The sequence below is a fragment of the Narcine bancroftii genome, chromosome 2 (genome assembly GCF_036971445.1).
Source record: "Narcine bancroftii isolate sNarBan1 chromosome 2, sNarBan1.hap1, whole genome shotgun sequence".
NCBI lineage: Eukaryota > Metazoa > Chordata > Chondrichthyes > Torpediniformes > Narcinidae > Narcine > Narcine bancroftii.
Window position 1 is genome coordinate 12459552 of NC_091470.1, and position 24979 is coordinate 12484530.

At 43.0% G+C, this 24979-nt stretch overlaps 1 protein-coding gene across 5 annotated transcripts in view; it reads left to right on the forward strand.

Moving 5' to 3' along the window:
* The window catches only part of tmem63c (transmembrane protein 63C), a 218466-nt gene that overhangs the window by 114358 nt on the left and 79129 nt on the right, over positions 1-24979 (forward strand). For all 5 annotated transcript variants that reach the window (XM_069915866.1, XM_069915868.1, XM_069915870.1 and 2 more), the window contains 5 exons: positions 5855-5942; positions 8865-8902; positions 12892-13034; positions 13533-13584; positions 15276-15384. In XM_069915866.1, coding sequence (XP_069771967.1) covers positions 5855-5942; positions 8865-8902; positions 12892-13034; positions 13533-13584; positions 15276-15384 — 430 coding nt within the window. The remainder of the gene's footprint in view (positions 1-5854; positions 5943-8864; positions 8903-12891; positions 13035-13532; positions 13585-15275; positions 15385-24979) is intronic.

Here is a 24979-nt window from a genome sequence, read left to right on the forward strand (position 1 = left end):
TCTAATTTCATGCTTTTCAAAAACTCCAACACATCCTCCTTTTTAATGTCAACATGCTCTCGCGCCTCAGTCCTCCCCAAGTAAGTTAAAGCAAGCAGAACAATGGTGGGGCCCTAGAGAATGTTTTAGAACAGAGAGATCAAGGGGTACAGGTACAGTAGTTTCATCAAAGTGATGTCACATGTCGACAGGAGTTAGGCACACGTGCCTTCGTGGGTCAGGGATTTGACTGCTGTCCAATGTTGATGAGCCCACATTTGGAGTATATTGTTGGCATTTCTGGACACCCAGTTGTAAGAAAGATTCCATTAAGCTGGAAAGAGTGCAGAAAAGATTCATGACAAAGCCACCAGGACTGGTAGAGTTGGCTGCGTAAGATGAGACTTTTCTTCCAAAAGAGTAGGAGGCCGAGGGAGCGACCTTAAATCACCAAGAGCCAATAAGGCAAACAGTCGTCTTTTTCCCGGGGTAGGGGAATCTAAAATGAGTGGACAGTTTTAAGGAGAGAGAGAAAGATTTGAAAGAGATCTGAGATGCACCTTTTCTACACAGTGGATGTTGGGTATATGGAACAAGCTGCCAGAGGAAGTGGTGGAGGGGTGAGCAATTACAGTATTCTTAGGAACAGGAGTTACGAGCATTTAGAGAAGCATCGTCTTCTCAGGGATAGGCAGCGAGGCTTTGTGATGGGCAGGTCATGCCCCATGAGTCTAATTGAGTTTGTATAAAAGAAGTTGATAAAGGTAGGGTGGTAGATGAGGTGTTTATGGATTTTAGTTTCGCATTTGACAGTGACCCCATGGTAGATTCATTCAGAAAGTCATGAGCCCGTGTGGATTCAGAATTGGCATCCCAGAAGAAAGCAGAGGGTAGTAGTAGAGATTTGGCTGATCGGCAGGAGATCCTAATGGTTAACCTCCAGGTTGAGTCAGTGGTGAAGAAGGTGATTGCAATGTTGTCATTCATATCCAGAGGAATTGGACCCAAGAACAGGGATGTGATGCTGAGGCTTTACAAGGCACTAGTGAGTCTTCCCTTGGAGGACAGGCTACAGTTTTGGGCTCCTTATTTAAGAAAGGATGTGTTGGCATTGAAGAGGGTTCACAGAAGATTCACAGGAATGATTCCTGGAGTGAAGGGATTAGCATATGAGGAATGTTTGTCAGCTCTTGGACTGGACTCCTAGGAGTTCAGAAGAATGATGAGGGGTCTCCTAAAGGAATTTTGGATGTTGAAAGGCCTGGACATAGTAGATGTGGCAAAGATGTTTCCCATGGTAGGAGAGTTAACTTCAGGATTGAAGGGGTCCATTTAAAACAGAGATGAGGAGAAATTTCTTTGACCAGAGAATGGTGAACCTCTGGAATTTGCTGTCACAGGCAGCTGTGGAGGCCAGGTCATTGGGTGTATTTAAAGCAGAGGTTGACAGGTTTCTGTGTAGTCAGGGTATCAAAGGTTACAGGTAGAAGGCAGGGGAGTAGGGCCGAATGGAGAATGGATCAGCTCATGATGGAATAGTGGTGTGAACCTGATGGTCTGAATGGCCTCCATCTGACGGTCTTCTGATCTATCAAATGTAATCTGCCTGGAGGTCGGTGACTAGTGGAGTCCCCCAGGGATCTGTTCTGGGACCCCTGCTCTTTGTGATTTTTATAAATGACCTGGAAGAAGTAGAGGGATGGTTTGGTAAGTTTGCGGATGAGTTGTGTATAGTACAGGAGGTTGTTGTAGCTTACAACAGGATATAGATAAGATGTAGAGTTGGACGGAAAAGTGGCAGATGGAGTTCAATCATGATGTGTGAGATGATACATTTGGAAGGTCAAACTTGAAGGCAGAGTATGGGGTTAATGGTAGGAAACTTAACAGTGTGGAAAAAACAGAGAGACCTTGGGGTCCAAATGCACAGATCTCTCAAGGTTGCCACGCAGGTTGATAGGATAGGTAAGAAGGTTTATTGTCTGCTGACTGTCATTAGTAGGGGGATTCAACATAGAACATTATAACACCGGGAAAGCCCTTCAGCCCATGATGTTGAGCTGACCTATATATATCTACCAAAAAAAACCCTCTCTTCCTCACAACTCATCCATTTGCTTGTCTAAGAATCTCTTAAATGCCCTAATGTTCCAGCCTCCACCACCATCCCTGGCAACTCTCTGGCCCAAAAAAAAACACCCCTGATGTTTCCCCTAAACTTCCCTCCCTTCACTTTGTACACATGTCCTCTGGTGTTTGCTGTTCCTGCCCTGGGAAACAGGTGCTGGCTGTCTGCCCTATCTATGGCTCTCATAATCTTACAGACCTCCATTGTCTTCTCTCATCCTTCTAAGCTCCAAAGAGAAAAGTCCCAGCTCTACTAACCTTGTGTCTTGAGACTTATTTCCCAATCCAGGCAACACCCTGGTAAATCTCCTCTGCACCCTCTCCATAGTTTCCACATCCTTCCTATATTGAGGCGACCAGAACTAAACATAATACTTTAAGTGTAGTTTCACCAGAGTTTTACAGAGCTGAAACATTACCTCATGACTTCTGAAAATCTCCTGATGAATGAAGCCCAGCATCCCATAGGCCTTTCTTTTAACTTTCCTAGCAACCTGCATGACCACCCTGAGTGATCTGTGGATATGGACCACAAGGTCCTCCTTTTCTTCCAAACATGAACCCTGCACTCTGCCTTGAAGTTTGTCCTTCCAAAATGCATCACCTCACATTTATCCAGATTGAACTCCATCTGCCACTTTTCATCCCAACTCCCCATCCTGTCTATATCCTGTTGTAACCCACGATAACCTTCTACACCATCCACATCACCTCCAATCTTCATATCATCTGCAAACTTATTGACCCATCCCTCTACTCTTTCGCCCAGGTCATTAATAAAAATTACAAAGAGGAGGGGTTCCAGAACAGATCCCTGTGGAACTTCACTCATCACCGACCTCCAGGCAGAAAACTTTCCTTCCACTACTGCTGTCTGCTTTCTACAGACAAGCCAATTCTGAATCCACACGGCCAAGGTTCCATGGATCCTGTGCCTCATGACTTTCTGAATGAATCTTCCATGGGGGACCTTGTCAAATGCCTTGGTAAAATCCATATACACCACATCTACCACCCTACCTTCATTAATTTCTTCTTTTACTTGTTCAAAAATTTCAGTTAAGCCTGTGAGGCACAACTTTCTCTTCACAACGCCATGCTGAAAAGATGTTCTTCTCTAAAAGCTTGAGTTCAACCATCGTGAGGTCATGTTGCAACTCTATAAAACTCTGATTACACCACACTTGGAGTATTATGTTCAGTTCTGGTCACCTAATTATTGGAAGGACGTGGAAGCTGTGGAGAGGAGAGGATGCAGAGATTTACCAGGATGTTACCTGGATTGGAGAACGTGTCTTATAAGGCAAGATTAACAGAGCTGGGACTTTTCTCTTAGGAGCAAAGAAATATGGGAGGTGACCTGATGTAGGTCTACAAGATTATGAGAGGCATAGATAGGGTGGATGGCTAGCACTTTTTTCTTGAGGTGACAGTGGCAAATACCAGAGGACATTTATTTAAGGCGAGAGGAGGAAAGTTTAGGAGAGACGTCAGAGGTAGTGAGTGCCTGGGATGCCTTGCCAGGGATGGTGATGGAGACGGAAACATAGGGACATTTAAAATACTCTTAGACAGGCACATGGATGCAAGGAAAATAGAGAGTTATGGGTGTGAGGTCAGGAAGGTTTAGATACGGTCAGCACAACATCACGGCCACGTTGAGTAATCTGTGGATTAGTGAACTAATGTTCAATATTCTATTTAAAAGAATGTTAATTCGGTACATCGATAGAAAGATTTAGAGGAATAAAGGCCAATGCAGACAATTGGGACTAGCTGAAGTAGACAACTTGGTCAAAGTGTTCTGGTTTCCGTGTTAGATAATTATGATTCTGATTCATGCTTGAGGTGGAGTGAAACACGAAAGTCTGCAGACGCTGTGATTGTTGTAAAAACACAGAAATGCTGGAGGAACACAGTTGGTCTCACAGCATCCATAAGGGGTAAAGATAATATAACCGACATTTCAGGCCTGAGCCCTTCCTCATGGTAAGAGTAAAACGCAGGCAGACCCTGAATAAAATAATTAGTAGGTAGAGGAGTACAGACCAATTGACAAAAGGTGATAATTGGATATGGAAAAGAAGCCGGGAGAGAGGAAAGGTGAGGATTGATCGGGGAAGTGGTGAGGAGGCTTGGCTCTGAGAATGCTGAGCTATGAGACAGAGGGAAAAGGCGAAAGAGATAGAGAGAGAGAGAGAGCTACAGGAAAGGAGACATGGTAGGGGATGGGGGGGATTCATGGAAACCGGAGAAGTCGATGTTAATGCCATCCAATTTGCGGGTGGTTTCGGTGTGGCAGTGCATGAGTTCATGGACAGACATGTCAGCAAGGGAATGGAATAGGGAATTGAAAGGGGTGGCCACTGGGAAATCCACACCATTGTTTGGACAGAGCCAAAGTGCTCAACAAAGCGATCTCCCAGTCTGCATCCAGTCTCTCCGATGTAGAAGAGACCACAAAGGGAGGACTGGATGCAATGGATGACTTCTGCAGATTCACAAGAGAAGTGTTGCTTCACTTGGGAAGGCTGTTTGGGGTCTTAAATGGTGGTGAGGAAGGATATTTAGGCGCATGTGGAGTATCACCTGTGGTGACAGGGGTAGGTACCAAGTGGGTGATTGGTGGGGAGGGGATGGGAGAGTCATGGAAGGAGCGATCCCTGCAAAGATCAGAGGTGTAGGGAATAGGTGGGATCATGTAATAGGTGGCGGAAATGGCAGAGTGTGCTATATTGGATGTGGAGGTTGGTGGGGTGGCAGGTGAGGACAAGGGTAATCCTGTCCTTGTTGCATGTAGGGGCGGAGGGGACCAGAGCAGATAATGGAGGGTATGTGGGTGAGGGCTGAGTTGATAGTGATAGAGAGAAAGCCACATTGTTTGAAGAAGGAGGACATCTTGATGATCTGACATGGAAATCCTCATCCTGGGAACAGAGGCAATGGAGATGGAGGAACTGCGAGAATGGAATCCTTACGGGGACAGGATGGGAGGAGCTGTAGTTGGGATATCTGTGGGAGTTGGAGGATTTGTAGAAGATGTCTGTTGAGAGTTTGTCTCCCTAGATGGAGACAAAGAGATTGAGGAAAGGGAGAGTGTTCTAGAGATGGACTCAGTGAATTTGAGGTTGGGGTGGAAGTTGGCAGCAAATGGATGAAGTTGACGAGGTCATCATGGGTTCATGAAGCAGCAGCAAAGGAGTCATTGATGTAGTGGGGAAGAGTTGAGGGGCCTTTCCTGTGTCGGCTTGTAGCAGGGATTGCTCCATGTAGCCAACAAAAAGGCAGACATAACTGGGACCCATGCGGGTTCCCATGGCTACTCCTCTAATATGGAGAAAGTGGGATGAGTCAAAGGAGGTAATTGAGGGTGAGGACAAGTCCTTCCAAGTGCAGGAGGGTGGTGGTGGAGAGGGACTGGTCGGATTTGTTATTGAGGAAGAAATGAAAGGCTTTGAGGTGTTTGGTGTGAGGGGTGGAGGTGTCTAGCGATTGGATGTCCGTGCCGAAGGTGCGAGACTGGCTGAGTTCCTCCAGCATTTCTGTGATTTTGAGCATGCTTGAGGAACAGTGCACTATTCTTGCTCCTTCTCCGTGTTCTCGTTGTGTCCTTGCTCTATGTGCATAATTGTTGGTTTCTTATTTGCTATCTGCTCTGCCCTGGCTCCACATTGCATCTCTCTCATTCTCGATGTCTTTGCAAGGCTCAATATTCTGTTGTGTTTAAAGCTTTCCTTATTTCCTGCAGCCTCACCTCCCTCTTTTATGGAGAACAGCCTGAAAAGGAAAAAACATCTTCTGATACCAGCCCCGTAGAGCTGGGGCGTAAGGATGTGGTGAGTGACCTTGTACTAGCTTCCACCCCTGCTCATCCTAGACCAATGGTTCTCAACCTTTTTTACGCCACTCACATACCACCTTCAATAATCCCTTACTAACCACGGGCACCTATTACTCTAGGTGGGATTACCGAAGGTGGTATGTGAGTGGAAAAAAGGCTGAGAACCACTGTCCTAGTCAAAGCTTATCAAGTTCCTGTGAATAACATCCACAGGCCCTTGCCCTTTCATAGAATTACTGGCCTATTTCACCAGAATCAACATTAAAACTAAAAATAAAAATAGAAAATGTTGGAAACACTTAGCAGGTGTGGAAACATCCAAATGCCAAGAAACAAAGTTAATGATTCAGGAATCACACAGCCAACAGAGCTGTTGCCTTGCAGCTCCATGAGCGTGACACTGGATGTAATTACACCACTTGGTCACCAGGGGTCATCCAGAGGTACAGTCTAGCCTTCCAGGTTCGTCTTGCAGAGACAAGACCTCTTAGTGTCCATATTAGTTTATGAAAGCTGTCTTATACTCGCACTGCTGGTGTGGTTATTGTCAAGACACCCTGCAACCGAGCTGTTTCCTCCCACATCACCAAATGTGTGCGAGTTTGGTGGGTTAATTGTCTGCTGTCAATTGCTTCTAGTGAGCAGGTGAGTGTTAGAATCTGGGAGGATTGACAGGAATGTCCACTACACCACCAATTTTGGTGTTAATGCAAATTTACTAAATCAAGTGAACTACATTACCATTAAACTGTTAATATAGATTTCAAACAGCAGTGGACCCAGTACTGACCCCTACTGACACATCACTATTCACAGACATCCAATCAGAAAACCATCCCTCCACCACTACCCTTTGCCTCCTTCCACTCAGCCTGTTTTAAATCCAACAGACCAGCTCATCTTGAATCCCATGTGCTCTGCCCTCCCTTCCAGACTAACGCACCCTGTGGGACTTTGACAAAGGCCTTGCTAAACACCATACATAGAACCACTTCCTTCGTCAATCCTCTTTGTCACCACATCAAAAAAAAACTCTCAGATTCATGAGACACACATATCCACCCTGACTGCCTCCAACCAGTCCCTGAAGATCCAAACATCTGTAGATTCTGTCCCTCAGAATCCCAGCAATTTTCCAACCACAGTAGCCATGCTCACCAGCCAGTGGTTCCCTGGCATGTCCTTGCTGCCCTTTTTAAATAATGGCACAACATTTGCCTTCTTCCGGTCTTCTGCACTTCCCTGAGGCCAATGACTATGTAAATATCTCAGCAGGGATCTTCGCAATTTCTTCCCTAGCTCCCATATGGTGTGAGGGTGCAATTCATCAGGCCCTGAGAATTTGCCCTGTTTAATGTGCTCCCACATTACTAACACCTTGTCCCTGGTGGTTCCAATATGGTTCAACATTTTGCAATTAATTTCCTTCAACTCCTTAGCTTCTATAATCTCCTGCACAGTAAAGATTGATGAGAAATATTCATTCAAAATCCCTCCCATCTCTTGTGGCTCCACATAAAGAAAGCCCATCTAGTTTAAATCTTCCCGAGAAGCACTAGCAAATCTCCCTGCCACGATAGTCCTTCTCCCAGTTCAGATGTGAGTGATATATCACAGAGTGGTCGCGTGTGCAGCTATGTCATGGAGTGGTCATGTGTGAAGTTGTGTCATGGAGTGGTCATGTGTGAAGTTGTGTCATGGAGTGGTCATGTGTGAAGTTGTGTCATGGAGTGGTCATGTGTGAAGTTGTGTCATGGAGTGGTCATGTGTGAAGTTGTGTCATGGAGTGGTCATGTGTGAAGTTGTGTCATGGAGTGGTCATGTGTGAAGTTGTGTCATGGAGTGGTCATGTGTGAAGTTGTGTCATGGAGTGGTCATGTGTGAAGTTGTGTCATGGAGTGGTCATGTGTGAAGTTGTGTCATGGAGTGGTCATGTGTGAAGTTGTGTCATGGAGTGGTCATGTGTGAAGTTGTGTCATGGAGTGATATTTCTCAGTGTTCACATGTGAAGCTGTGTCATGGAGTGGTCATATGTGAAGCTGTGTCATGGAGTGGTCGCATGCAAAGCTGTCATGGAGTGGTCATGTGTGAAGTTGTGTCATGGAGTGGTCACACGTGCAGCTGTGTCATGGAATGATATATCACAGTGGTCATCTGTGAAGCTGTGGCACAGAGTGGTCATGCGTGGCTGTGTGACAGAATGATATTTCTCAGTGTTCACGTGTGAAGCTGTGTGACAGAGTGATCATGTGTGAAGCTGTGTCATGGAGTGACATAGAGGGTACAGAGCTTGTATGTTACTGTAAGGTTTAAAGACAAAGTTAACAGGCACAGAGAAACTTGGTTTTTGAGGGAAGAGGAAAGAGGTGTATAGCAGGTATAAACAACACAGAGCAAATGAGGTACTCAAGGGAAAACAAGAAGGAAATCAGGAAGACTAAAAGAAGATATGAGGTTGCTTTGGCAGACAATGTAAAGGAAAACCCCTAGGGTTTCTACAGGCATATTAGAGTAAAAGGATATTCAGGGACAAAAATCAGTCATATGTGAAGCTGTGTCATGGAGTGGTCACGTGTGAAGCTGTATACTGAGTGATATTTCTCAGTGGTCATGTGTGAAGCTGTGTCACGGACTGGTCATGTGTGAAGCAGTGTCACAGAGTGATATTTCTCAGTCGTCTCATGTGAAACTATATCATGGAGTGGTCACTTGTGGAGCTGTATCACGGAATGATATTTCTCAGTGGTCATGTGTGAAGCTGTGTAATTGAATGATCCTGACTGTCATGAGAATTTTCAACTAGTGACCCCAGGAAATGTGTAACACCTTTACCATAATTTTATTGTTTCTAAAATTTCTGAAATGTCGTTCCCGCTTCAGGTGAGTGGATTTAGATTTTGTTTTGTTGTACTTGCAGGGTTTTTGTTCCTGGTTAACCACACTTTACCACATGAGGTAAGTTTACTTTCTTTGCTTAACCCTCTTTGATTTCAAAGTAATCCTGTTTAAGCTGAGTGTTGAGGAGAGTTTCACCCTTCATGGCTGAATAATTGGGGGATGTAAATGAGGACAGTGTTTGCTTGAAACAATATGTAGAGGAGAGGCTATACTTGATCTGGCATTGGGAAATGAATCAGGTCAGGTGTCACATCTCTCAGTTAATGAACATTTCGGAGACTCTCCTTTACCATAGCGCTGGAAGAGAGGAATAAACAATTTGGGAAAGCATTTAATTGGGTGATGGAAAATATGATTCTATTAGGCAGGAGGTTGGGAGCAGACGTACTCAGGGGTGAAAGTACGGCAGAAATGTGGCAGCTATTCAGAGAACTTTTGTATTGTGTTCTGCACAGGTATATTATACTGAGGCGATGAAAGGATGGTCTGGTGAAAGGGCTATGGTGTACAAGGGATGTAGAAAATGTAGAACCATAGAACATTACAGCACAGAAACAGGCCTTTCGACCCTTCTAATCTGCTGAATTATTCCTCTACCTAGTTCCACTGACCTGAACCTGGACCATATCTCTCCATACCCCTCCCATCCATGAATCTGTCCAAATTTTTCTCAAATGTCAAAATTGAGCCCACAATGCCTCCTATCTTTGTGTAATCTGCAAATTTGCTGATCCAATTTACCATATTATCATCCAGATCATTGATATAGAAGACAAACAACAATGGTCCCAGCACTAATCCTTGGGACACACCACTAGTCACAGGTCTCCAGTTGGAGTCACTCATCTATTACCACTCTCTGGTTTCTCCTGTATATCCACTGTATAATCCTATTTACTACCTCACCATGAATACCAAGTGTCTGAACCTTCCTGACTATCATCCCACATGGGACTTTGTCAAAGGCCTTACTAAAGTTCATGTAGACAACATCTTGCTTTCGTCAACTTTCCAGATAACCTGCTCAAAAAATTTAGTTAAACACAACCTACCACACATAAAGCTATGTTGACGATCCCTAACAGTTCCTGATTATCCAAACGTGTACATCTGATCTCTTAGAACACCTTCCAATAACTTGTCCATTACTGACGTCAGACTCTTCAGTCTGTAATTTCTAGGATTATTTTTGGAGCCTTTTTTAAACAATGGAGCAACATGAGCTCCCATCCAATCCTCTGGCACCTCACCTGTGGCTAGAACATTTTAAATATTTCTGCCAAAGTCCCTGCAATTTCTACTCTAGCCTCCTTTTCTGTCCAAGGGAATATCTTGACAGGCCCTGGGGATTTATCCACCTTTATTCACTTTAAGATAGCAAGCACCTCCTCCTCTTTAATCTGATTAGGCTCCATGTTTGCCTCACTTAAGTAAACTGTGCCAGTTCCTGAGTCAAAAAAAATTACGATCTCTCCCATCTCTTCTGGCTCCACACAAAGCCGACCACTTTGATCTCCAAGGGGTCCAATTTTTGTCCCTGAATATCCTTTTACTTTAATATGCCTGTAGGAACCCTACGGATTTTCCTTTACATTGTCTGCCAAAGCAACCTCATATCTTCTTTTAGTCTTCCTGATTTCCTTCTTTAGTTTTCCCTTGAGTACCTCATTTGCTCTGTGTTGTTTATACCTGCTATACACCTCTTTCCTCTTCCCTCAAAAACCAAGTTTTTCTGTGCCTGTTAACTTTGTCTTTAAACCTTACAGTAACATACAAGCTCTGTACCCTCAACATTTCACCTATGAAGATCCTCCACTTAACTTGCACATCCTTGCCAGAAAACAACTTTCCCCAATCCACTCGTTCTAGATTCTTTAACATTTTCAAAATTGGCCTTTCTCCAATTTAGAATCTCAATCCAAGGTTCCAGACCGATCCTTCTCCATAATTAACTTGAAACTAATCGCATTATGATCACTGGACCAAAAATGTTCCTCTACACATACTTCTGTCACCTCTCCTGCCTCGTTCCCTCATAGGGGATCCAGTATTGCACTCTCTCTAGTTGGTACCTCAATATATTGATTTAGAAAACTTTCCTGAACACATTTGACAAACTCCAAGCCGTCCATCCCTTTTGCAGGATGGGAGCCCCAGTCAATAGTTGGAAAGTTAAAATCCACTCCTATCACATCCTTCTGTTTCCTGCATCTGTCTGCCAACTCTCTACAGATTTGCTCCTCCAATTCTCGCTGACTATTGGGTGGTCTAGAATACAACCCCATGAACCTTACCCGTTCCTCAGCTCCTCTGGTCTGTCTTTCCTGAGCACAGCTGTGATATTTTCTCTGACGAGTAAGGCCACTCCTTCCCCTTTCATACCCTCCACCCCCCATTCTATCACGTCTATAGCAATGGAAGCCCAGAATGTTGAGCTGCCAGTCCTGCCCCTCCTGCAACCGAGTTTCACTAATGGCCACAATGTCATAATTCCTTTTTAAAATATTTTTATTAATTTGATAGAGAAATATTACATGTATATATTGTTGAGATCTTAATTAATGATATTGCTTTTATGTCATGCATTACAGAATATGAGTCTCCTATCAATACTCCATTGTCTTATATAATTCTCAAAAAATGAAAAATCTTTATGGGACTTCAACATATTCTAATACTGAGATATCCATTGTGATTATCTAAATAGACCAATCTCTTCTCGTTAAAAAAAAACAAAAATAAGAACAAAAAAAAGACCCCCCCCTACTAATCTACCCACTCCCATCTTTGTAATTTTTTTTCAGAATGTCCCCCAGGTCCTCCCAGAAGGATCCAGCACATTCTTTCTTAAATAGAGAACCCAAAACTGTAAACCCATACTCCAAGTGAGCTCTCACCAGTGCCTAAAGACTCAACATCTCATCCCTGCTCGTGTCCAATTCCTCTGATATGAAAGCCAACATTGCATTTGTCTTCTTTACCACCGACTCAACCTGGAGGTTAACCTTCAGGATATCCTGCACGAGGAAAAACATAGAAACATAGAAGATAGGAGCAGGAGTAGGCCATTCGGCCCTTCAAGCCTGCTCCGCCATTCAACGAGATCATGGCTGATCTTAAAGTTCAGTACCCCATCCCTGCCTTCTCTCCGTAACCTTTAATACCCTTGTACTGAAGAAATAGATCTAATTCCCTCTTAAATAGATTTAATGAACCTGCCTCCACTGCCCTCTGTGGCAATGAATTCCACAGATTCACCACCCTCTGGGTATAGAAATTCCTCCTCATCTCGGTCCTAAATGTTTTGCCTATTATCCTCAAACCATGGCCCCGGGTTCTGGATTTTACCATCCTTGGAAACATCCCATCTGCATCCATTCTGTCCAGTCCTGCCAGAATTTTATATGTCTCTATGAGATCCCCTCTCAATCTTCTAAACTCCAGCGAGTACAATCCCAATTTGCGCAATCTTTCCTCATAAGTCATTATGAGGACTCCCAAATCCCTTTGCATCTCTGAATTTTGAATTTTCTCCCCATCCAAATCATAGTCTGTCCTTTTTCCTCCTACCAAAGTGCATGACCATACACTTTCCAACATTATATTTTACTTGCCACTTCTCTGCCCATTCTCCTCATCTATCAAAGTTTCTTTGCAGCTTCTCCATTTCCTCCTCACTACCTGCTCCTCATCTATCTTTGTGTCATCTGCCAACAAACCCATTTATTCTGTAATACAAACAGTGCCCAGTTGATTGTCACTTTCCATCTGGGCATTGCTGGTCTTTGTAGAGGCTGGGAGAGGCTTTGATGAGGGTGGGGCTCAGAGTAAGGGTCAATTCTTGGAGGAGAAGGAGGGCAGGGAATGGTGCAGAATGTGTTGACAACTGTGAGTGTGAGAGGGGTGAGGGGCTGTGGGAGTGGTTGTGAAGCCACAAAGCAGGATGTGTTGAGGGGAATGGAAGCAGAGGCATTGGAAGGGGTGGGGGATAATGGTTTGGGGAGCTGCAAGTGAAGTGGAGCTGGATCCTCTGTGTTTGGTTTCAGAGACGATGAGATCCGGTACAAGTGTGGAGTCGATGCCATTATCTACCTTTCCTTCCAACGACATATCCTTGTTCTACTCAGCGTGGTCTGTGTCTTTTCCATTGCCATTATCCTTCCTGTCAACTTCTCAGGAGATCTCCTGGGTAAGGACCTGGAGAGCTGGGGGACAAGGCACAGGGAGAAAGGCTTGGATCTAATACTGAGCATTCAACAAGTGGGCACGGACACAGGGGTATGTTGGGTGCAGATGTATGGCAGATGATGAACAGATTGGCCAAGGAGGGGCTTCATAAAACCATTCTGAAGGAGAAAGGGGTGTTGAGAGGGAAGTTTCTCATTGGGGGCATCAGTGTGTCACAATTACTGCAATGTTGGGGAGGATGGGGGGGGGGAATGGGTTGTAAGGGGTTCCAGGTTTGCAGCTAGAGACAAAGAGGGATTTGTAAATGAGGTGGGAAGTTGAATCAATGTGTTGCTTCTCAGGACAGAGCAGGGTGAGCAGTGGGTGCACATTATGGAGAGCTGGGATGGGGGCGATAAGGAGAGGATGTGATACCAGCACTGAATAAGGCCACTGGCTGGGGCCACAGGAAGGCTGTCTGTACTTGATGCTGTCACTGACATGTATGTTTCTGTTCCAGGTGACAGTCCCCAGCACTTTGGCCGCACGACCATTGCAAATGTTCCCGCAGGGTGAGTCGTTCATCTGCCAGGACATTCCCCTCGACCCACTGCAGAGTCTGCTCCCCGACTGCCCTTCTGTACTCAGTGCAACTCACCTTCTCAGCTCATTCCTCTGGATTCATCCCCACTGGAGCCAATCTCTCAACCCCTGATACCCAATGCTTCCACACCTACTGTGCATCTGGCCTGCACTGATAGACTGCCACACCTTCTGCCCCATTTTCTACCCTAACTGCACCCTACCAACCACCCAACAATTGTTCTCGGCTACAGTATAATATTAGAGAACCACAAACAATAAAATAAAGGCCCCTGAAACATAGCCTCTCTCTCCACAGAGACTGTTTGACCTGCTGAGTCTCTCCAGCTTCTCTTTGCTGCTAAAGGATGACATTGATCAGTTTAATAGTTGGACAAAGCAATACCTGATCAAATTTAATTGATACATCACAGAGCGATGTATAATAAGGATCATTCCTGCATAAAGCCCCAGAGAGTACTGAGGAACAGCGAGAACTTGGACTTTAGGTCCCAAGATTCCTGGTGATAGCAGAATTAAGTGGTGAATAGGGTGTATGGGATATTTACTGTTACCAACTGGGACACGGTGTAAGACCACTCACTGGGAAAGACATGATTGCACTGACAGGGATGCAGAGGAGATTCACCAGGGTATTGTCTGGGTGGAGTTTAATTTAATTTAATTTAGACATACAGCAAGGTAACAGGCTCTTCTGGCACACAAGCCCATCCAGTCCAATTTCACCAAATTAGCCTACAACCCCCAAACGTTTTTGAGGGTGGGAGAAAACTGGAGCCACCCCCCACCCCCATCCCGGAGGAAATCCATGCAGATATGGAGAGAACGAACAACTCCTTACAGACAGCGCAGACTTCAATCCCTGGTTGTTAACACTGTAAACAGTGTCGCGCTAACTATTATGTTACTTTAGGTTCTGGTACCGAATGGCTGCATTTTTGTTTAATCTGGGGGATATTCTGTTAGATGTACACGAAAAAGAAGCATTTCCCCATATCGAAGGGATCTGAAACCAGGGGATTTAGGTTCAGGACAAAGAGTAAGAAGTTCAGAGGGCCCCTGTGGAAGAACTTCACCCAAGGGATGGTTACAGCCTGAAGCAGACTGTGGAGGCACAGACCCTGCAACATTCAAAAATCATTAGGGCAGCAACATGATTAGGAAGGATATGCGGCAAGTACAGGCAAATGGGACAAACCCACAGTGCCAACGTGGTCAGCAGGGACCAGATGGCTTAAGGGTCCGTTCCAGCTGAAGGCTGCTCCAACTGTCTCCGACCAAGGGACAGATCAGTGTGGTGATGATGATGTCCACCCTCTCGCTGCCCTACCCCCACCTTCTTCCCACCTTCTTCCAACCCCCCACCCCCATTCCCTGCCCTATCCCCGCTTCCCCCTCCCCTGCCCTATCCCCGGATCCCCCTCCCTTCTCTCCCTCCCCCCTGCCCTCCCCGAGATCCCTTGGCTCCTGCCCTCCCCCGGTTCTGCTGTCTCCCCCCCGGCTCTCCCCCTCTCCTCTGCCCTCTCCCCAAACTCCACCTGCCCTCCTCCTGGCCGTCCCTCCCTCCCTGCCCTCCCTGTGGCCCCCACCTGTTCCCCTGCCCTCCCCCGGTTCCACTGCCTCTGGTCATTGTCCAGCTCTTGTTTTCTCTGTTTTGCAGGGATCGCCTCCTGTGGCTGCACAGTATGTTTGCACTTCTATACTTCATAATGACAGTTATCTGCATGGCTCACCACTCTCGGCATCTTGATTACAAAGAGAACGGCAAGGTGAGATACAAGTGGGCAGGGTCTGATAACCACTGTACAAGCCTGCAAAAGTACATTCAGTCCATCTCCCAACTCTGGTCAATGGTTCTAGGACAGGTTCAGGTATTGTTTCCTTCAACCCAGTAAATGAGTCCACAACTCTTGACTGCGCGATGTTTCCTTGTGTCTCTTTGTAATGCTGACACTTTGGGACCTATAATCCTCCGTCTGGTGGGAAGTTTGCTGGAACCAAATTCTGCATTCATAAAAATCTCTCCCAAAGTCGGTACCAGTGTCTGATTACCACAATGTTGACAGTGTCATTTAGGAAGAGAATGTGCCAACTTTCCCAAGACAGCTTATCTTCTTCAGAGGCATTCTCTCAGGATTGATGATACATCCTTCCTGGTTCTGGGGTGTAAAGTGAGGCCAGTGCAGTCCCTTTCTCATATTGTGGAGGCAATGAGGCGGGCACATGAGCAGGCAGGGAATGGGGGGAAGAGTGAAAGAGTGAAACTCTCCCATCCATGTATCTATCCAAATTCTTCTTAAATGTTAAAATTAACCATCACTATCTCAGCTTGCAGCTCGTTCCACACTCCCACCATTCTCTCAGTGAAGAAGTTCCCACTACGTTTCAGCTGGCATCCTGTTGGTCACAGATGGAAGGACTTGTTGCAGTGCTATACTCCTTGATGTTCCCATTGCATGTGGGTGTGTACATGATGAGCAGAGATCTGCAGGAATGTGTGGATAGACAAACTCCTGGAGGAAGTGGCAGTCCACTTGATTCCTCCTGCTCCAGGTTTCAGCCACATGGGATATACTGAGTAGCTCTGCTTCAAACCTTTCTGCTAAGAATTTTCCACATTTCCATGTCTCTAACTCCAGCTTCTAGAGTTTCTTCGCAAATCTGAAACCTCTCCCTGGAACATTGTGGTCCGTGTTCCCACCTAAATCTAACCCAAGTGCATTTGGAGAGGAGAGACAGTCCACCTTGATCTACAAAAAGGAAATTATACTTGAGAAATCTTCCAGAATCATTTGAGGATGTAACCAGTAGAGTGGACAATGGTGGAACCTGTTCATGTGGTATAGACATGTCTTTTGATAATGTCCTACATAAGAGGTTGGTGTGCTCTGCAGGGCTCGATGTTGGGTCTGCTACTGAATTATATTTCAATGATTTGGAAGATGGAATTGATGGCTTTATGGCCAAGTTAGTAGATTATGCGAAGATAGGTAGAGGGGCAGGTAAAGTTTAGGAGGCTGAGAGATTTTCTAAATAGGGAGAGAATTCAGAAACCGGAGGTCCAAAGGGACTGAGACTCCTCATCCAAGATTCCCTGAAGGTTAACTTGCAGCTTGAGTCTGTAGTAAGGAAGGCAAACACAATATTAGCATGCATTTTGAAAATATAAATGCTTGAGGCTTTACAAGTTGCTAGTCAGAGTATTGTGATCAGTTTTGGGCCCCATATTGAAGGAAAGGATATGCTGGCATCGGAGAGAGTCCAGACGAGGTTTCTGAGAATGATACTGCGGTGAGAGGGTTAAGGTATGAGGTGTGTTTGATGGCCCTGGGCTTGAACTCGCTGGAGTTGCCAAGGTTGAAGGGAATCTCAGTGAGAGTGCTGGTTGATAAATTCTTGATCAGTAAGGATGTCAAGGGTTATGGGAGAAGAGAGGAGAACTGGGCTCAGAGGGAAACTACATCAGCCATGGTTTGAAATGCAGTGCAGTTTCAATGTGCCGAATATCCTAATTCTGCTCCTAAATCTTTTGCTATCACAAGAGATGATAGAACACAACAGCACAGGAACAGGCCCTTCTAGTCTGTGCCAAATGATTACTCTGCTTTGTTCCATTGACCTGCAGCCAGTCCATAGCCCTCTGTTCCTCTCCCATCCATGTACCTGTCCAAATTCTTCTTAAATGTTAAAATTAACCATGACCATCTCAGCTTGCAGCTCGTTCCACACCCCCACCACTCTCTCTGTGAAGAAGTTCCCCCTATGATTCTCCCCTTTCACTCTTAACCCATGTCCTCTGGTTTGTACCTCACCTACCCTCAGCGGAAAAAGCCGACCTACATTTACTTTGTCTGTCTCCTCTCATAATTTTAAATACCTTGATAAAATCTCCCCTCATTCTTCTACGCTCCAGGGAATAAAGTCCTAACCGGTTTAACCTTTCCCTGTATCTCAGTTCCTGACATCTGAGCAACATCCTAGTAAATCTTCTCTGAACTCTTTCTATCATTGATATCTTTCCTGTAGTTAGGTGACCAAAACTGCACACAATCCTCCAAATTTGGCCTCATCAGTGTCTTAAACAACCTTACAATAACAACCCAACTCCTGTATTCAATGCTTTGATTTATGAATGCCAATTTGTCAAAAGCTTTCTTTACAACCCTGTCCACCTGTGAGGGCACTTTCAGGGAATTATGTATTTGTATTCCTAGATCCTTCTGTTCTACCTCACTCCTCAGTGGCTGACCATTCACCATGTATGTCCTTTCTTGGTTTGTCCTTTCAAAATGCAACAACTCACACTTGTCTGCATTAAATTCCATCTGCCCCTTTTCAGCCCATTTTTCCAGCTGATCCAGATCCCTCTGCAAACTTTGAAAACCTTTCTCACTGTCCACAACATCTACAATCTTAGTGTCATCTGCAAACTTGCTGATCCAATTTACCACATTATCATCCAGATCATTGATATAGATGACAAACAACAATGGTCCCAGCACCGATCCCTGAGGCACACCACCAGTCACAGGCCTCCAGTCTGAGACGCAACCATCTCTGACTTCTCCCGTAAAGCCAATGTATAATCCATTTGACTACCTCCCCATGAACACCGAGGGTATGAACCTTTCTGACTAACATCCCATGTTAGACCTTGTAAAAGTCCATGTAGAAAACATCATCCATAGCCTTTCCTTCATCAACTTTTCTGGTAACCTCCTCAGAAAAACTCTAAGATTGGTTAAACGTGAGCTACCACACATAAAACCATGTTGACTATCCAAAAAATTGTATATCAGATCTCTTACACTTTCCAATACTTTACTCGGTTATTTTTAGCTATTTTTAAACAATGGAATAACATGAGCTTCCCTCCAAACCTCCAGCTCCTTAGTATTTTGCATATTTCTGCCAGGTACCCTGCAATTTCAACACTAGCCTCCCTCAAGGTCCAGTAGAATGTCCTGTCAGGCCCTGGGGATTTATCTACCCTTATTTGCCTTGAGTAGCAAGCTCTCCCTCCTCTTTAATCTGTATAATCTTTAGTCATAGCCTCACTGCTAGTTTTCCTCACTTCCATAAAGTCTGTGGCTGTTTCCTGAGTAAATATAGATGCAAAATATCCATAAGATCTCCCCATCTATTTTGGCTCCATACAAAGCCGACCACTCTGATCTTCAAGGAGACCAATTTTTCCCTGACTATCCTTTTGCTATTAATATACCTGTAGGTGTAATGCATTGATATGGACAGAAAACTGGTAAGTAGGCCGGAAGCAGAGAATTGGAATAAATGGGTCATTTCACACTGGCAGGCAGTTTCTAGTGGGATCCCACAAGGATTAGTGCTGGGAGCCAGCTATTTCAAATCTATGCTAGTCATGTAATATCTCTAAGTTTAGAGAACATTGGCCAAGAGGAAGAAGAAAGCATCCTTAAGGTTTTGCAAATAAAAATTAGACTGGGTTCTTTTTTTAAAATTTTTTATTTTTCACACCATAAACCACATTGACCATGATACATACATTTTCCTTTTCAAATATATACAGTGTCATTTTCTCCCCCCCCACTCCTCCCATCCCACCCTCCCTACCTCCCCCCCATCCATTTAAAGTACAAAATCTAAGATACATTAAACCAGTCAAACAATGTTGTCATTCAATAAAAATAAACAAGAAATTCCACTGAGTCAATTCTTTTCATTTCCTTCTCCTTTCGTTAATTTAGGTTTTCTCTATTGTGTTTCATGTAAGGCTCCCATATTTGTTCAAATATTTCAATATTATTTCTTAAACTATATGTTATTTTTTCTAATGGAATACATTTATTCATTTCTATATACCATTGTTGTATTTTCAAATTATCTTCCAATTTCCAGGTTGACATAATACATTTTTTTGCTACGGCTAGAGCTATCTTAACAAATCTTTTTTGTGCACCATCCAAATCAAGTCCAAATTCTTTGTTTTTTATGTTACTTAGGAGGAAGATCTCTGGATTTTTTGGTATATTGTTTTCTGTAATTTTATTTAAGATTTGATTTAGATCTTCCCAAAATTTTTCTACTTTCTCACATGTCCAAATTGCATGAATTGTTGTTCCCATTTCTTTTTTACATTGAAAACATCTGTCAGATACTGTTGGGTCCCATTTATTTAACTTTTGAGGTGTAATTTATAGCCTGTGTATCTTCTCTTTTCTCTTTGGCTTGGCTTCGCGGACGAAGATTTATGGAGGGGGTAAAAAGTCCACGTCAGCTGCAGGCTCGTTTGTGGCTGACAAGTCCGATGCGGGACAGGCAGACACGATTGCAGCGGTTGCAAGGGAAAATTGGTTGGTTGGGGTTGAGTGTTGGGTTTTTTCTCCTTTGCCTTTTGTCAGTGAGGTGGGCTCTGCGGTCTTCTTCAAAGGAGGTTGCTGCCCGCCAAACTGTGAGGCGCCAAGATGCACGGTTTGAGGCGTTATCAGCCCTCTGGCGGTGGTCAATGTGGCAGGCACCAAGAGATTTCTTTAGGCAGTCCTTGTACCTTTTCTTTGGAGCACCTCTGTCACGGTGGCCAGTGGAGAGCTCGCCATATAACACGATCTTGGGAAGGCGATGGTCCTCCATTCTGGAGACGTGACCCATCCAGCGCAGCTGGATCTTCAGCAACGTGGACTCGATGCTGTCGACCTCTGCCATCTCGAGTACTTCGACGTTAGGGGTGTAAGCGCTCCAATGGATGTTGAGGATGGAGCGGAGACAACGCTGGTGGAAGCGTTCTAGGAGCCGTAGGTGGTGCCGGTAGAGGACCCATGATTCGGAGCCGAACAGGAGTGTGGGTATGACAACGGCTCTGTATACGCTTATCTTTGTGAGGTTTTTCAGTTGGTTGTTTTTCCAGACTCTTTTGTGTAGTCTTCCAAAGGCGCTATTTGCCTTGGCGAGTCTGTTGTCTATCTCATTGTCGATCCTTGCATCTGATGAAATGGTGCAGCCGAGATAGGTAAACTGGTTGACCGTTTTGAGTTTTGTGTGCCTGATGGAGATGTGGGGGGGCTGGTAGTCATGGTGGGGAGCTGGCTGATGGAGGACCTCAGTTTTCTTCAGGCTGACTTCCAGGCCAAACATTTTGGCAGTTTCCGCAAAGCAGGACGTCAAGCGCTGAAGAGCTGGCTCTGAATGGGCAACTAAAGCGGCATCATCTGCAAAGAGTAGTTCACGGACAAGTTTCTCTTGTGTCTTGGTGTGAGCTTGCAGGCGCCTCAGATTGAAGAGACTGCCATCCGTGCGGTACCAGATGTAAACAGCGTCTTCATTGTTGGGGTCTTTCATGGCTTGGTTCAGCATCATGCTGAACTGTGTATCAGTTATATTGTATCATACGTAACCTCGTATTTATTGTATTTCTCATCGTTCCAGAACATAACTTCTCCCATGTTTCCTTTTTTATCTTTATATTTAAATCTTGTTCCCATTTTTGTTTAGTTTTACCATTTGTTTCCTCGTTCTCCTTTTCTTGCAGTTTAATATACATATTTGTTATAAATTTTTTGATTATCATTGTGTCTGTAATCACATATTCAAAGTTACTTCCCTCTGGTAACCTCAGAATGCTTCCTAATTTGTCCTTCAAGTAGGATCTCAATTGGTAATATGCCAGAACTGTATCTTGAGTTATATTGTATTTATCTTTCATTTGTTCAAAGGATAATAATCTATTTCCTGAAAAACAATTTTCTATTCTTTTGATCCCTTTTTTCTCTAAAGGAAAGGTTATCTATTGTAAAAGGGAGTAACTTATTTTGCGTCAATATTAGTTTTGGTAATTGGTAATTTGTTTTATTCCTTTCTACATGAATCTTTTTCCAAATATTGAGTAGATGATGTAATACTGGAGAACTTCTATATTGTACCAATTTTTCATCCCATTTATATAATATGTGCTCAGGTATCTTTTCCCCTATTTTATCTAGTTCTAATCTAGTCCAATCTGGCTTTTCCCTTGTTTGATAAAAATCTGATAGGTATCTTAATTGTGCGGCTCTATAATAATTTTTAAAGTTTGGCAGTTGTAAGCCTTCTTGTTTATACCATTCTGTTAATTTATCTAGTGCTATCCTCGGTTTCCCCCCTTTCCATAAAAATTTCCTTATTATTTTCTTTAACTCCTTGAAGAATTTCTCCGTCAAGTGTATTGGCAATGCCTGAAATGGGTATAATATCCTTGGGAAAATTTTCATTTTAATACAGTTTATCCTTCCTATTAGTGTTAATGGTAAATCTTTCCAATGCTCTAAATCGTCCTGTAATTTTTTCATTAGTGGATAATAATTGAGTTTATATAGATGGCCGAGATTTTTATTTATTTGTATACCTAGGTATCTTATTGCTTGCATTTGCCATCTGAATGGTGATTCCTTCTTAAATTTTGAGAAATCCGCATTATTCATTGGCATTGCTTCACTTTTATTTACGTTAATCTTGTAACCCGACACTTCTCTATATTCCTTCAATTTCTTAGATAATTCTTTTATTCATAGTTCTGGTTCTGTTAAGTATACTATAACATCATCCGCAAATAGACTGATTTTATATTCCTTGTCTTTTATTTTTATCCCTTTTATATTATTTTCTGTTCTTATCAATTCTGCTAGTGGTTCTATAGCTAACGCGAACAATAAGGGTGATAGTGGGCATCCCTGCCGTGTTGACCTGCTTAAGTTAAATTGCTTTGATACATATCCATTTACTGTCACTTTCGCCAATGGGCCCTTATATAATGCATTAATCCAATTAATATACTTCTCTGGTAAACTGAATTTTTGCAATACTTTGAACAAATAATTCCATTCTACTCTGTCAAAGGCCTTCTCTGCGTCTAAAGCAACTGCTACTGTTGGAGCTTTATTCCCTTCTACTGCATGAATTAAGTTAATAAATTTACAAATATTGTCTGTTGTTCGTCTTTTTTTAATAAATCCAGTTTGGTCTAGATTTACCATTTTTGGTACATACTCTGCTAATCTGTTTGCTAATAGTTTAGCTATTATCTTATAATCTGTGTTAAGTAATGATATTGGTCTATATGACGCTGGTGCGAGTGGATCTTTCCCTTGCTTTAGTATTACTGTAATTATTGCTGTTTTACATGAATCTGGTAATCTTTGTGTTTTATCAATCTGGTTGATTACTTCCAGGAGGGGAGGAATTAATAAATCTTTAAATGTTTTATTGAATTCTATTGGGAATCCATCCTCTCCTGGTGTTTTATTATTTGGTAATTTTTTATTATCTCTTGTATTTCTACTATTTCAAATGGTTCTGTTAATTTATTTTGTTCCTCTATTTGTAATTTCGGTAGTTCAATTTTAGTTAAAAATTCATCTATTTTCCTTTCTTTCCCTTCGTTTTCAGTTTGGTATAATTGTTCATAGAATTCTCTAAAGTTTTCCTTGATCTCCTTTGGATTATATGTGATTTGTTTGTCTTTTTTCCTTGATGCCAATACCATTTTCTTAGCTTGTTCTGTCTTAAGCTGCCATGCTAGAATTTTGTGCGTTTTTTCTCCTAGTTCACAATATTTCTGTTTTGTCTTCATTATGTTCTTCTCCACCTTATATGTTTGTAGTGTTTCATATTTTATTTTTTTATCTGCCAATTCTCTTCTTTTAGTTGTATCTTCCTTCATTGCTAATTCTTTTTCTATATTTACTATTTCCCTTTCCAACTGCTCTGTTTCCTGATTATAGTCCTTCTTCATCTTGGTTACATAACTTATTATTTGCCCTCTAATGAACGCTTTCATTGCATCCCATAGTATAAACTTATCTTTCACTGATTCCGTATTTATTTCAAAGTACATTTTCATTTGTCTTTCAATTAATTCTCTAAAATCCTGCCTTTTAAGTAGCATGGGGTTTAATCTCCATCTATACATTCTTGGAGGGATGTCCTCTAACTTTACTGTCAATATTAAGGGTGAATGGTCCGATAGTATTCTAGCTTTATATTCTGTTTTTTTTACTCTATCTTGCATACGAGCTGATAACAAAAATAGGTCTATTCTTGAGTATGTTTTATGTCTAGCCGAGTAATATGAATATTCCTTTTCATTTGGGTGTTGTTTCCTCCATATATCCAAAAGTTGCATTTCTTCCATCGATTTAATTATAAATTTGGTTACTTTGTTCTTTCTGTTAATTTTTTTCCCAGTTTTGTCCATATTTGAATCCAAATTCAGATTGAAATCCCCTCCTATTAATATGTTCCCTTGCGTATCTGCTATCTTCAAAAAAATATCTTGCATAAACTTTTGATCTTCTTCATTAGGTGAATATACATTGAGTAGATTCCCAAACTCCGAATATATCTGACATTTTATCATTACATATCTCCCTGCTGGACCTATTATTTCCTCTTCTATTTTGATTGGCACATTTTTACTAATTAATATAGCTACTCCTCTTGCTTTTGAATTATACGACGCTGCTGTTACATGTCCTACCCAATCTCTCTTTAATTTCTTGCGCTCCAATTCAGTTAAATGTGTTTCTTGCACAAATGCTATATCAATTTTTTCTTCTTTCAGTAAATTTAGCAGTTTCTTCCTTTTAATTTGGTTATGCATTCCGTTAATATTTAAAGTCATATAGTTCAGCGTAGCCATTTCATACTTTGTTTATCTTCCCTTTCCGTTTCTCCATCATCACCTTTCCTTCTTATCCATTTCTGCTTTCTTGTTTTGAACACTTTATAAGACAACATTTCTAAAACATCAAATATTTTCCTTATTCTCCTATTTAAAACTTCTTTAACCCCATTCTCCCCTCCCCTTCCTGAGTTGCCCTTTATCCCTTGTCGGGCAACCAAATCTCCCCTCTCCATTTGGATTTGTGAATTCACTCGCAAACGTCAACTGATTTTGCAGTGACCGTAATTCCTCCCCACCCAGCCCCCCCAGAAAAAATTTCAATTTTCATATGTAACAAAGGTCACTCTTTTAATTCCCTCCTTATTCCCTCTATTCCCTTTCCCTCCCTTATTAATTCTTGTCTATACTCTATATATTTTCCTCTAAATACAGATACATTCATGTATACACACTATATATATATATCTTTTTTTTTTTCTTTGGCTTGGCTTCGCGGACGAAGATTTATGGAGGGGGTAAAAAGTCCACGTCAGCTGCAGGCTCGTTTGTGGCTGACCAGTCCGATGCGGGACAGGCAGACACGATTGCAGCGGTTGCAAGGGAAAATTGGTTGGTTGGGGTTGGGTGTTGGGTTTTTCCTCCTTTGCCTTTTGTCAGTGAGGTGGGCTCTGCGGTCTTCTTCAAAGGAGGCTGCTGCCCGCCAAACTGTGAGGCGCCAAGATGCACGGTTT